The 15447-nt window shown below is 42.2% G+C and overlaps 1 protein-coding gene across 1 annotated transcript in view; it reads right to left on the minus strand.

Moving 5' to 3' along the window:
• Nucleotides 1-15447, minus strand: part of LOC108793587 (putative homeodomain transcription factor 1) — a 54598-nt gene that overhangs the window by 26412 nt on the left and 12739 nt on the right. The window contains exon 3 of the mRNA XM_018564577.1: nt 2475-2544. Within this exon, the coding sequence (XP_018420079.1) occupies nt 2475-2544 (70 nt within the window). The remainder of the gene's footprint in view (nt 1-2474; nt 2545-15447) is intronic.

Here is a 15447-nt window from a genome sequence, read left to right on the forward strand (position 1 = left end):
ATGATAACACGAAAACCTGTCACTCATGGGTAGTGTTTGGCTGAAGCCATTTATTATCAATCAACTGTGTTTACTTTTTTGCAATCATAATGACAACAGAAACTACCCAAATGACCCTGATCAAAAGTTTACATACCCTGGTGAGTTTGGCCTGATAACATGCACACAGGTTGACACATAGGGGTGTGAATGGCTATTAAAGGGAACCATCCTCACCTGTGATCTGTTTGCATGTAATCAGTGTGTGTGTATAAAAGGCCAATGAGTTTCTGGCCTCCTGACAGACCCTTGCATCCTTCATCCAGTGCTGCACTGACGTATCTGGATGAGCAAAAGAATTGTCAAAGGACATGCGGGAAAAGGTAGTTGAACTGTATAGAATAGTAAAGTGATATAAAAAGATATCCAAGGAATTAAGAATGCCAATCAGCAGTGTTCAAACTCTAATCAAGAAGTGGAACATGAGGGGTTCTGTTGAAACCAAACCACGGTCAGGTAGACCAACTAAACTGTCAGCCACAACTGCCAAGAAAATTGTTCGAGATGCAAAGAAAAACCCACAATAACTTCAGGTGAAATACAGGACACTCTGAAAACATGTGGTGTGGCTGTTGCAAGATGCACAATAAGGAGGCACTTGAAGAAAGATGGGCTGCATGGTCGAGTCGCCAGAAGACAGCCATTACTACGCAAATGCCACAAAGTATTTCGCTTATAATACGCCAAACAGCACAGAGACAAGCCTCAAACCTTCTGGCACAAAGTCATTTGGAGTGATGAGACCAAAATTGAGCTTTTCGGCCACAACCATAAACGCTACATTTGGAGAGGAGTCAACAAGGCCTATGATGAAAAGTACACCATTCCTACTGTGGAACACGGAGGTGGATCGCTGATGTTTTGGCGATGTGTGAACTACAAAGGGACAGGAAAGTTGGTCAGAATTGATGGCACGATGAATGCAGTATGTTATCAAAAGATACTGGAGGACTGGAGGACGTACTTGGACATTCCAACATGACAATGATCCTAAACACAGGGCCAAGTCGACCTGTCATTGGCTACAGCAGAATAAAGTGAAGGTTCTGGAGTGGCCATCTCAGTCTCCTGACCTCAATATCATTGAGCCACTCTGGGGAGATCTCAAACGTGCAGTTCATGCAAGACAGCGCAAGAATTTACAGGACCTGGAGGCTTTTTGCCAGGAAGAATGGGCAGCTTTACCATCTGAGAAAATAAAGAGCCTCATCCACACATACCACAAAAGACTTCAAGCTGTCATTGATGTTAAAGGGGGCAACACACCGTATTAAGAACTGGGGTATGTAAACTTTTGATCAGGGTCATTTGGGTAGTTTCTGTTGTCATTATGATTGGAAAAGAGTAAACACAGTTGATTGATAATAAATGGCTTCAGCCAAACACTACCCATGAGTGACAGAAAGGATTTCGTGTTATCATTCATATTCTCTGAAAAATGGCCAGGAAATCATAAATTCTGCCAGGGTTTGTAAACTTATGAGCACAAGTGTACGGTCTCCCATGCCCCGAATTTAGGCCTCTCTTCCAGCAATAGACTTTGCCCAAGCGAGCTTCATGGAGCGCTGCTGTATGGATTGACCTGGCTTTCCAAATGGCAGCAGCATATAATCCTGATGGGCCATGGAGTAAATACAGTATATTGTAAATACTGAACAGCAAATCCCGCTTCCATATTTCATAACCACCAATGAACCAGATATTCAAGTGAAATCAATGTGTGGCCTGCAGCAAATAATCCTGCTAGAAAGGTGAACCCAGGGTCAAATAAAGTAGATCACTGGAAAAATGTAATTCTCAGAGTTTCCCCATCTCTATCTGTCAGTCTCCTCTCACCAGTTTTTTCTCTGGCAGGACTGGAGATTGAAGGGGAAGACAGGAATTCTATGTCCACAAGATTCAACATGTAGAAAAAAGCTTTTCTAGCTTTGACATTGGACCACATTTTTTTAAATTTAATTTAAACTTTCATTAGGAAAGTTTAAATTAAAAAATTTTAAAGGCCGCTATGCATCAAGTTCAACCACTTACAACATCTCAATTATGAATTTGTGGAGGTGCACTAATAAGGTTGGCTTGAATATTAAATGTAAGACTGTTTTAAATTGGTTTATTTCACTTTACAAACAGTAGCTTGTTCCATATGTGACTGATGACTCTTTTCTGTTTAATAACATTTTACTCTTTTTTTTTTCCTGTGATCCCAAGATGCAGAAACAAGCAGTTTGAATTAATTCCTATCTCTGTAATGTACTAAATATTACATGGAACATTATGCTTCTAGGGTCCTAGAAAGCAATAAAGAACCTGTGGGAAATCAGACACTGCCCAATCCACCTAAAACAAACAATCTCTCAGCTTAATTAAAACTGCCCAGAAGTACACAAATGTTTCAACATTTTAAGGCTAAGAAGGTGCAATATAATGTCACTTACCTCTGACCAGATCTACATCAATCAAGTCAGACTTCATATAAACCATCTTCTTAGGTTTATCCTTAAAACCCTATAAGATAAAAAGCAAGACTTTGGGACTTCAGAACATATTTGACAGATTCAATGTTAGGGCCTGTTCACATGAGTTTCAGGTCCTGATCAGGTCCGGATCAGGTGTGGATCTCCAGATGCGGTTCTATGTGTTTTTGCTGCGTTATTGCCGTGTTTTTGATGCGTTCCAGTTAAAAAAAAAATATATATATATATTTATTTATTTTTTGCTGGAGTGGGGCTTTCAGTATGTTAGCTGCAGTGCAGTGCGTTTTTGACGTGGTTTGCGTTTCCAGACCGTTTCCTGACCGTACAAAATGTGACATGCAGTATTTTTTCTGCCGTAACCTGAATGGACTGCGCACGTGAGAATTGTAGCCCATAAAACACATAGGGATACATTGGGATGCATTTTTAGTGCAGGAGCGTACGGATCAGGTCAGCACAGAAAATGGACGTCGTGTGAACAGGCCCTAAAGTCATAGAGATTGATAGAGAGAGCGTGTGCTACATAAGAGAGGTGGGCTGTGACTTGCCGAAAGCAATCTTTTTTTCCCCTTCACCCCCTTTGGAAGGCCCTTGAGTGCCTACTCTCCATCTTCAGATACCATACATCTGCCAAAAAAAAGTCACCACCTGGATTTCGGGCAGTGTTATTATCTGGGGTTGCTTCAGTTGGTCAGGTCTAGATTCAGCAACGATACGTCCCCAAAAATAAGATCAGCTGCCTACCTAAATATACTGAATGACCAGTCCATTTCCATCATAGGATTTTTCTTCCCTGATGGCATGGGCATATTTCAGGATCCATCAAGCTCAAATTGTGAGAGTGATTCAGGGAGCATGAAACATAATTTTCACACATGAATTGGCCACCACAGTGTCTAGACCTTAACCCCACTGAGAATCTTTGGGATGTACATACTGTAGAGGTGCGTGACAATGCCACAATGTAATCTGGCAACACAGTCAACCAGAACTCTGAGTGAGTGGGGCTGAGAGGTTCCAGGATGTGAATATTTTTCAGTTTCTTCCAGGTATTCTAAAATGTAGGGGGATGGAATCGCTAGTCCTGGGGTCAGGTGTTGCCAATGACAAGTCTAGGATGATCAGGTGGCTGAGAGCAGCCTTATTGGAAGTCTGAACAGCTTAGCGGAGTTGTGGGTGTGCAGGAGGCACACGGCCCAAGGCAGACTCTGCTGCATGCACGAGCACATGTGGAACAGCAAGGGAAGGCTGGAACTCACCAAATAACTTTTCCATCCACAAAGTACTTTATTCCATGAAGCAGGTTACAGCAGACAACAGGATACAGCAGATGAATGAGTAGATGGTATTTAAAGACGGTCAAAGATGATAATGTTTCCAAGCATGCAATGCAGATTAACATGTGGTCCTGTTACAAGTAGCCATGACACTAAAACGACTACTGGAAAAGAAGGGTGTGGTTACATTACACACAGGGGGAAATACATCATAGATGGGATGTAACACAGAAAACGTGCAATAACCAAAGTGGAATAACTAAAATGACCATAAGATGTCAGCACATTAACCAACTATAATGCTGCTCACAATATATGTTTTTTTTTTTAAATCAAGAATCAGCTTTATTATACACAGAGAGGTACAATGACATAAGGAGACAGTGTCTCAACAATATAACAACTTCCGCGATACACATTCGGGGTAGGGGAGTACAGTCATCTCATTACATGTATTGAGAGCATGAGAGGGCTAGCCAGCCCAACATAACAAGCGTTGTGTGGCCTTGAGGACCTTACGCATCACATTTGAAAAGTACGTGGAAAACAAACGCCTCCCCGGCCGAAGGCAACCAAGGCAGGTAAGTTACACTAATGCGTGTGCAAACGTATACCAAGGGGAGCAGGGGCAAGTATACAGAGTTAAAGGAGCATGAGTGACACAGGAGACCAGGGTCAGACCCCCAGCATTCTTATCAAACTTAATATTAACAATATATGGTTTAAGGAAAATAAACTATATAAATTCTCATCTCAAATTAATGTGAATATTGTGGCTATGCATTTGTGATATCTTACAACTGTGTAACAGCATACTCCCCGTCTGGCATTGTAAAATACCACTATATAAATCATAACGGTAGTTATGCAAGTGCAAACAGTGCAATTTGCCTTGATGTCTTGAAGATCTGAAAGACATAAAAGAGAACAATGCATATCATGCAACAATAAAAACCATAATACATTGAGTCATTAAATGTAACCTTGTGACTTGTACTTTGGACCTGAAAATACAGAAAGAACATATATCCACAAGTCCAAATGTAAGATAAAGTCTGTGATCAGCATTGCAGACTTGATAACTGGAACAGCATTTCAAGTGCAGTAGGCCACTTTTCCATGAGAGGAAAAATTGTAAAGTTCCTTGGTTTTGAAGACAAGAAACTCTTTGATAGGTTAAAGGCACTTTGAATAAGTCCATCCCTGGATGTGCATGGTGCACGTAAGTACCTGAAGAATATGGGCACGCATGTAATTCCAGCTGTAAAGTCTCCACGTGAAACAGGAACAGTTCCAAGCTTCTGGGTGAGAAGAGTAGCTGGAGTAATGATGGCTGTGAACTCTTAATCTATAGACACATTACTGTTGATGAATGGATTCAGCTTGACAGTTGGATTGATTTTAGGAATGTCCTGCTTGTCACGGACACATTTTATCTCTAGAGATGTTTTGTTGTACACAGTCTAGTATGATCAGCTCACTTTGAGCAATGTCCTTTGCAGAAAGAGGATTTTGGCATATTTGCCAGTCCTGACAGTGAACATCTTTGGGCTTAATGTGATAGCAGTGTGTAGTATGAACTAACCTTGCAGTGATGTGTACAAGCCTTGTCCACATTGAGAAACATTCAAAGCATTGACATGCCAAGACGAGTCTTTGCTTGGATCTGGTGAGAAGAGTTTTGACTTCAGGACGCATTTCTGGATCTTTGTCAGGATCTAGAAGACTGAAGACATCAGCTGTGGTTTCTTCGGGATGATCCAGAAGGAATTTAGGACCTGTTAACCAGGAAGAATTTGCAAAGACACTTGCAGAGACTGGCCTGGTGGCATGATCTGCAGGATTAATTTCAGATGAAACAGAATGCCATTGCCCAGGTTTAGAGGATTTCCTGATTCTTTCTACAGGGTTGCTAACATACATAGTTACATAGTATTTGAGGTTGAATAAAGACAGAAGTCCATCAAGTCCAACCTATTGCGTGTATGCATTTATGGTTGAGCTGCTGTGTGCGTGTGTATTCGTCCATATGTGATTTTGTGCTTAGGAGTACCTGTATGTTATGGTCTCCAAGGAAATCGTCCAAGAGTTTCTTGAATGATTCCACATTCTTAGCTGAAATCACTGCCTGCGTCAGTGAGTTCCAGGCCTTAACTGAGAAGTACCCCTTGCGTGTGTTGACATTTTTTTTCCACCAATTTTCGGTGGTGCCCTCTAGTCTTTGTTATGGAGTTAACCGTAAAGAGTTTGTTAATAATGTTGCTGTCACCATTGAACAGTTTATACAAGAGAATCATGCCCCATCTCAATCTCCTAACTTCCAAAGAGAACATATTTAATTTTAACAGCCTTGTTTCATAGTTCTGGTCCTCCCACCCCTTAATGAGTTTGGTTGCCCTCCGCTGGACTTTTTCCAGCTCAAGGACATCTTTTCTGAGTACCGGTGACCAAAACTGGACCGCAAACTCCAGATGAGGCCGAACCAGTGATCTGTAAAGTGGGAAAATTATAGACTTGTCCCTGCAATACATTCCCTTCTTAATGCAAGACAGGACTCTGCTTGATTTGTTTACAGCAGTCTGGCACTGCAAGCTATTCTTCAATCTGCGGTCTACAATGACCCCCAAATCCTTCTCCATTTCCGACTTCCCTAGTGGCACACCCATATTTTAAACTCCAAAGTGCATTACTTTGCATTTATCGATATTGAAGTTCATCTGCCATACAGTTGCCCACTCCCCGATTTTATCCAGATCTTCCTGTAATGTTACAATGTCTAAATCCGTGTCTATTACCCTCCCAATTTTCGTATCATCAGCAAACACTGAGACACGGCTATTTACTCCCTCCCCGATATCATTATTAAACAGGTTGAAGAGCATGGGGCCCAGCACAGAACCCAGGGGCACGCCACTCATGACCTCAGCCCAGTCTCACAAGGTGCCATCAAATGCTTTGGAAAAGTCCAGATACACTACGTCCACCGGCCTCCCTACATCCAGATCTCTACTTACTCCTTGGTAAAAGGTTAGCAGGTTGGTCTGGCAAGAACGATCCTTCCTAAATCCATGCTGGTTATCAGTTATTATGCCATGATCCTGAACGAATTCCACTAAGTAGTCCTTAATAATTCCCTCAGTTTGCAGTTTGCATACTATGGATGTCAGGCTAACTGGTCTGTAGTTCCCGGGTTGGCATTTTGACCCTTTTTTAAATATAGGTACCACATTAGCCCTCCACCAGTTGCTTGGCACTCTACCAGTCATTATGGATTCCTTAAAAATGAGGAGCAATGGTCTCGTTATTACCTGGCTGAGTTCTTTGAGTACCTTGGGGTGTAGATTATCAGGTCCCAATGCTTTATTTGCATTAAGTAGTTTCAGCCTATGTTGTATCCAAGTTTCGGTCAACCACTGAGGTGTTTTTTCTGTTATACTATGTTTTATATCATGTACATTAAACCTGTCTTTTTCCTTGGTGAATACCGACGAGAAAAAAGTATTTAGCGCCTCGGCCCTCTCCCTGTCATTTCTGACTAACCTCCCGTTTTCGTCCTTTATTGGGCATATCTGACCCTTTCTCCCCTTTTTTACTGTTTATGTATTGATAGAATTTTTGGGGGTTCCTTTTACTAACTGTGGCGATATACTTCTGTCAGGGACCCAGGGGGGCCGTTCCTTGCCGTGCGCGAATGTGCGGACATGCGAGCATAGTGCGCCTGCGCCATTCCAAGCCACTGGTGCTACTCAGGATGGGGGAGGACTTCAGCCTTCACCACTTGCCCTCAGCCTTGTGATTGGACTCTGACTGGGGAAGCATCCTGGTGGCAGCCAGGGGGTGGTACTGGGTTCCCTGTGTATTTAAAGCTGGTCAGAGCCTTGACTCATTGCTGAGTTATTCTACCTCATGGTGAACACCCAGCTCCCTCCTGTGAACCTGTTTGATCTGACTTCCCGGCTACCGACCCTTTTGCTTGACCCTTCGACTACGATTCCTGCTGCCCGCCACGACCCGGAACTGGACCTGACTACCCGATTGGATTATCCTTTTGTACTGCGATTTTTGAACATTGTTCGTCCCTGCCAAAGGGGTTCCACACCTGGCCCATTATTCCAGCCCTGACAACTTCTCACATTCAATTTTAGATGGCCGGATTACTAGTTTAAATCTTTTATTACATTCTTTGTAGTTTTTGAACGCCAATACTGTCCCCTCTGTCTTATACTTACTAAATGCCACTTTCTTTTCCTTAATGTGATGTTTTACTGTTTTATTTCGCCATATAGGCTTAGTTTTTGATCTTTTACTTTTGTTACCCAACAGTATACACTTGGTAATAGCATTTTTTAATTTGTTCTTGAAACAGTCCCACTTCTGGTCAAAGCTTAGTCTATGAAATAAGATTTTCATATATTACACTATATTGCGTACTTTATCAAAGTTAGCCTTTCTGAAGTTTAGGCTTCTCCTCCCACCAGCCCACTTCCCTTTCCTGTACCCAATGTTAAAAGTAATCACCATTACCCAGTGTCTCCCCGATTACAATATCCTCAATTAACTCTATATTATTGCAGATGATCAAATCTAGGATTGCATTTTTCCTAGTTGGGGCCTCAACCACCTGATCCATGAGATTGTCTTGCAACATGTTGATAAAACGAGCCGCCTTTGCCGAATGGGAAGTTCCATCAGCCCACTTGATGCTTGGGTAATTGAAGTCGCCCATTACCACAAGATTTCCCTGCTTCCCAGCTATTTCTATTTGGGATTGTAGATGTGCCTCCTCCTCTTCCCCTATATTTGAAGGTTTATAACAGACACCCACAATAAGTTTACGGGTAAGGTCCATTCTATCTAGTTCTAGCCATAAAGATTCCACATCATCTCCACCATCTGATGTGATATCGCCACTTATGTGCATATAGAGGTTATTTTTAACATAAATGCATACCCCCCTCCCCCCTTCTTGCAAGCCTGTCCCTCCTGAACAGGTTGTACCCTTCTTTATTAGTAGCCCAAGCGTGTGCGCTATCTAGCCAAGTTTCTGCTATTCCCACTATATCGAAGTCCTCCTCGAGTAGCATAACTTCAAGTTCTTCTACTTTATTTGCTAGACTTCTAGCATTGGTGAACATACATTTAGTTTTTGTACTATTTTTGGTTAGACATTTGCTTCCCTCTTGCTCCCCACTACTTTTTTTAAATTGTTCTTGTTATGATTGGTCCATTCCTAATTGGATCACCTTGGGCAATTTGATTTACTTTATTGACTGCATTGACTATGTTCTCTATGTTGGCTGGATTGACTACTTTGACTATGTTAAGTGGAGTGAGCCCACTATCTATTCCTGTAATTTGTCCTTCTGTGTTATTAGTCATGTTTTCTTGTTTAATATTTAATTTCTTGTTTTTTATTTTATCCTCCCCCCCATAGACATAGAAACGTTTTGTCTGATTGTATATGTAGCCCAGAACAACTTTGCTGTCTGTGTAGAACTTGATGGCATCTATCTGAATGCCTAGCTCACGCAGTATGGAATATGGCATTTCTACAGCTAGCATAGTCCCACAAAGTTCAAGCCTAGGAATTGTGTGTTCAGGCTAAAGTGCGAACTTCGCTTTCCCAAACAGAAACCCTACATGGGTTTAATTAGAAGAGTATCTTACCTTGAGGTAGGCAACAGCTGCTATGGCCTCAGTAGATGCATCTCTGAAGATGTGAATCTCTTTTCTCTGACTTGCAGCAAGGGAGGCTGGATTGTAGCATTGTGGTGTGTGAATTCCATCTATGTATGTAGGCATGTAGAAATTGCTTCCAGGACTCGCATCCTGAATGTCTGTATGTTGGCAGTGGAGCATCCCAATCACCAATATTCTCCGATAGCTGTCTCAGTAAAGATTTACCTTGTCTGCAGAGCTGACTTGAAAGCCGAAGGTGTCCTTTAATAAGTCCCACCATAAGCCTAGACTTCTCTGTACAGGTGGCATGTCCATTCCCAGATTTAAGTCCTTAAATCCTGTGGTATGATCACCAGTCTGAAAGGCTTCCATAACAAAAGCATGGTTTGAGACAGTCTTATGGAGTCTGAGGTTAGTCTCAGAAAGCATACCATGGGTCCCTTGAAGCAGGTTTATTTCTTCTTTGTGAAGAGGAGAATCACCTTGCATGATGACTGGTGTAGAAGTCTACTGGTGTAGATGAGTTTTCCAAGATGTTTACTGCTTGTGGAGTTACTGGAGTGATGCTTGAGGAATCCGGTGCATTGTCCTGGGTGTTTGCATCAGTGGATTCCTGCTCATCCGAGCTGTTGAAGGAAATCTGGTGCATAGTCTTACCAGAACTATTACAGAGTGGTGTTTTAATGTCGTCTTGGCTTACCTGTACGATGATCTTATTGGAGCATACACCATCTGAGGCTTGAGGTTTGCAATCTTGTTTGATTCTAAAAAGTACCCAACCTAAGTCAGTCTTATGGGCATAAGGATCATCATTCCACCCATTGTGCTGTTGACGTACCTTGTGTACTCTCAGGATGTCTCTGCCTGAGAGAAGCATCGTTGTCAAGTGGTGGTATGCAGTCACCTAAATGTTTTAGGTGAGGTTCACAAAGTGCATCCTCTGGTGTAGGAATTTCCTCCCTGTCGTTAGGAAAATGATTGCACTCGATGATCTGAGGTAGATCAATTCTCTCAGTTCCTTTTATAGGAGAAACTATGAATTCAGCACAGGTTGTTCTTCCTAGACTAAACGAAAGTTCCAAAACACACACATAGACCAGCGCCAAAATGGAACCATCCTTACGGTCAAAGGATAATACTTTAAGCGATCCCAAAAAGGCTGCCCCGTTTCAGACAAGGGATGACGTGCACTGCATGAAACATACGAAAAACAAACACTGGTCGTCTTTCCTGATGCAGTGAAACCTTTTAATTTAGAAAAACATATACAAAGGATATCTATGTACTCACAAGGAGAGCAAAGATAAAAGCATCAATTGGTATTAGTCCTTAATAGCTGACTTGCAAGGACAAAGTTAGGAGGACAATGCAGAGAATCCATTGATCCGCAAAATCACACACACAAGCTGAATGTGTTTTTGGGGGGCACACCCCTTCTTCAGAGCTAGGTGGATCAGCCATCTCAGTGTGAATTTATATCATAGTCAAACATAGAGGATCAGGAGACTACCAATCCAGAGGCAGCATTGGATTGCCAAGAGACACATGACCAATCACAGCCCACGGGGCGTCCCTCGATCCCTTAGCTGTAATAGACTGGCTGACTAGTTAAGCTAAATAGAAACACTCGGGATGACTGATCGGCAGAAGTGTAACAAAACTACATATCATATGTATCAATGTTCATAAACAAACACAAATAGTGGACCAAAATAAAGGAATGATAGAAATATAAGTGAAAAAAAATAAATAAAAGTGAAGTGGAAAGGGCATGCTACGCTGCGAACACACTGATAATATCATCATGTCAGCGCGGCGGACTGGATACAAGACAGCCGGCATTCAGCCGTGTACAAGTGTCTGATTGAATCAACACAGGGGTAAAAACATTCCCCATAGAGAACAAAATAACAATCATAGGCATAAAATGACAGAAAAAATAAATAAATAAACAAGGGGATACAATTAAATACAAAGTGTTCACTGAACCAAGCAACACTAAAACTGTAGCGACATACTATTATCGCAGAGGAGATACCATACATTGACACCTTCAAAAATGGTGTAAATACAAAAGTAATGAATGTTTGATAATTGATATCGTAAAAAACATTATAAAAACATGATTAAAAAATTGTTGAAAAACACTATTTACGGGAAAAGTAAGCCATTCCAATGGGGCAACCCCAAATAAAGTGTACCGTATTTGCCGGCGTATAAGACGGGGTTTGAGACCCAAAAAAATCGCCCGAAAATCGGGGGTCGTCTTATACACCGGGTATACTTCGGTATACTGTATGTAGCTTCGGCTACATACAGTATACCGCGCTGAGCCAATCACGGCAGGCTTTGTATTCTTTAATACAAAGCCTGCCATGATTAGCTCAGCGCTGAGCCAATAACGGCAGGTTTTGTATTCAGTAAATACAGGCTTTGTATTAAAGAATACAAAGCCTGCCGTGATTGGCTCAGCGCTGAGCTAATCACGGCAGGCTTTGTATTTTTTAATACAAAGACTGCCGGGATTGGCTCCGCGCGGTAGTAAGGCTCAGGATTAACACTTATGGTACTGAAAATTAACCCCGAGCCACACTCGGGAATACCGCCAAGGAGGTTAGTAAGTGCATTTAAACATTGTTTTGGGCTATACTCATCTTATACGACGAGTATAGCCCAAAACCTATATTTTCACAAAAAGTGGGGGGTCGTCTTATACGCCCAGCCGTCTTATACGCCGGCAAATACGGTACATATAAAAACAAAAATGTGCAAAGGTAAATACATAAAAACACAATTGTTCTACCAACAACATAGAGAGCTATACTGTGTTAATCAATAGAACTAGATTCAAAAGATGTAACCAATTATAAGCACATAATAAAAAATATATATCTATAAAATATTTAAGGAACGGCCTCTCTAACTTTGCCCGCGGGCCTTCCCCCAGCGCTACTTTAGCACATCGGGCTTCTTACTTTGACAATCTGAGCCACGCCACACCCCACCGGGCCAACACGTCCACATCCACTTTACACCTGCTATTCCCTGACTCTTCTGATCTCTGCTGGCAATGCCAACAACCCGCAGCAGATATGCTCCACATCTTCTGGTCCTGCCCAATCCTCAAGCGGTTCTGGAGCCAAGTTCAGGCCCTGGCCCAGAAATTCACGGATTGTCAGGTACCCCTAGACCCGGCCTTCTTCCTACTGCACCACAATACCATCTCGGCGCGCTCCTACACCCGCTCCCTTCTCAAACACATTGTCAATGCGGCCCGGGCATGTATCCCCCCTCTTTGGAAGAAACCTACTCCGCCCCACTTGGGACAGGTCCTGGACCGCATCCATGATACTTACCTGATGGAAGACCTCACAAGCTCAATCAAAAATACCACCATACCCTTTGCCCACACATGGTTCCCCTGGATGGAATTCATATTATCCCCTGAATACCTGGAACTGAGATGAGACCCTGAGGGGATTGCACCACCAACCGAGGGGTGAGGGACGCTGTAGGGGGCACCCCTCCGATACTGAACGCCACTCGCTCCATCCTTAACCCGCCCCACCCCAACCTTCTTCCCGCCTGATCCTAACCTCCTCCCCCCCATCTTCATTTTCCCCTCCCCCCCCCAGCTATCCCCTTTCTTTTTATTCCTTCCCACTCTTCCCCAGTCATTTCTTCTCCTCTCTTTCCAGAATGCACCCGACTCATTAATGCTAATGATACCATTAAAACAATCTACAATAATATTGGGGTGTTATATGTTGCGCAGGGCTCTTGCATAATATTATAATTTATAACATTGGAACAATATTGGTACTTGAGAATTGATATAGCCTCTGTGGTTTGAAGCACTCAGCCTTTGGCCTTTCCCTGTGTTATGTCCCCGTATTCCTCCTCCTCAAGTACCAATATGCATGTATTACTGCTTCATTTTATAGATATATATATTCTGTAGAAAGAATACTACAAATTCTATGAAAAGGCAAAAGACGAGAAAGGGGTGGGCGAGCCATTGTACACAGTTGCCGCTGTTGTTACCCCTGCAGTTGGAAAATCAGTGGTGTGTGGAGTATCCAACATTACTGGAGAGAAGATTTCTACAGTAGGCATCAGCCAATAGGACCTGAGACATACTTCATTAGAGGTAAGTTATGTTCCAGGTGCCACATACCCAAAAAATTGAAACTTCAGCTTCACCATTATGAGCTGTGGATATTACCATATGTTAATTCTATGCATTTGATTTGACAGCTGTACTTTAGTATAGTATGCTTTATGGAGATACTGCCATCTTAAAACACGGGTACCTTCTAAGCCTTGAATAGGACTGTGCAGCTTTCCTGCAGTCTTTAGAATCCTATGAATGTAGCAAACTGCAGGGTCTGGCGCATACAGAAGCGGCCTATAGAGATTGATGTAGAAGTGCTAGAGGCAGAATGCACTATGAACTTCTCCTATTACTAAATACCCATTAATCAAAGGAAAGATAAGACAACTGCATTTTTTTAATGTTCAATCTCACAACTGGATTATGTTTGAATTTCTTACCTGTTCAGCTAGTTTTCTAACCCAGCACTGTCAAGTTTTCTTTATGGAGGCTAAAGGAATACAGCTTGGTCAATGACCATCCCAGACTGTGATTGGATAATGAAGGAGCAGCAACACACTCAATGAGATCAACCTATGCTCGCCCCAACCAGCATTTCATATATTCTGGAAGCTTGATTGACCCTACCGCCTTCTGTCTCAATCATGCTGTACCAGGAACTACAAGAGGCTTATAGAATGGTAGACTGATTTAAGCTGGCCATACACCATACACCCGGCTTCTTAGACAAAAGCCAATGGAAAAATGTAATTTTTTTTTTCCATTTGTAAAAATGAGGCATGTCCATTTTTCAATGCATTTTCATGGATTTGAGTCCAGTATAAATCTTTGGAATCACATGTAAAGTGCATTTTAATGCGTTTTCAATGAGTTGTAAGTGAGTACAGGGGAGGTTGCCATTCCATGGTAACAAGCTCTTCCCATTGATACCTGGCATATGCTCACCAGCAAGTTAAGCAAGATGGCAGCTGCTGAATCTTTCTATGACAGCGAGCCACTAATTAGGAATGCACCGAAAATTTCGGCCGGCGAAATATATCCTAAATATTCGGCCATCTTTCGCTGTGAGCTGCCAGTGTCTCTCCTCCTGCACCGCTCAGCCTCCTGTGACAGATTAGGAGAGTGGCGCGGTGTGGGGGCGGAGACAGCTGTGAACGCTGTCACAGGAGACTGAGCTCCCCTCCCCGCTCAGCCTTCTGTGACAGATCAGAAGAGCGGTCTGGGGGTGGAGACCGCTGTCACAGGAGACGGGCCGGCGGTGCGGGGGAGAAGTCAGATGTCAGAGATTTAGCTCTCCTCCCCGCACCGCTCTGCCTCCTGTGACTGCGAGTCAGGATGGAGAGTGGGTACAAGCACTCAGCGATCACTGATCATTGAGTGTTTATAAATAATTGAAGACATAGTATGTTTACTGTGTCCCCAATTATGAATAATTGGAAGTGATCTAAATCACTTCCTGTTTATTCATGATTGTGGACACAGTAAACATACTATCTCCACAAGTTATGAATGAACAGGAACACTCAGTATAGAGGATTCCTGTTCATTTATAACAGGGGCTGCAGAAAAAGAGATTAAGAACACAATCCTCAATCTCTTTTTCTATTTTAAAAGGAAAATATCAGGGGTCTGTTTAGACCCTTAATATTTCCCCAAAGCCCCCAACAGTAAAGTAAAAAAATTTAAATATTTGATAAAAATATATAAAGAAAAATATAAAGAAATTAAAAAGTTTATAAAAAATAAATACAAATAAAATATTTTAAAGAATTTTGAAAAAGTTAGGGGAAAAAAACTTTTTCGGTTTCAGCCTGACATTTTTTTTTTTTTGGTTTGAAATTTTCATTTCAGTGCACCTCTAACA

Source organism: Nanorana parkeri, unplaced genomic scaffold, assembly GCF_000935625.1.
Source record: "Nanorana parkeri isolate BGI_ZX_2015 unplaced genomic scaffold, ASM93562v1 scaffold761, whole genome shotgun sequence".
Classification (NCBI taxonomy): domain Eukaryota; kingdom Metazoa; phylum Chordata; class Amphibia; order Anura; family Dicroglossidae; genus Nanorana; species Nanorana parkeri.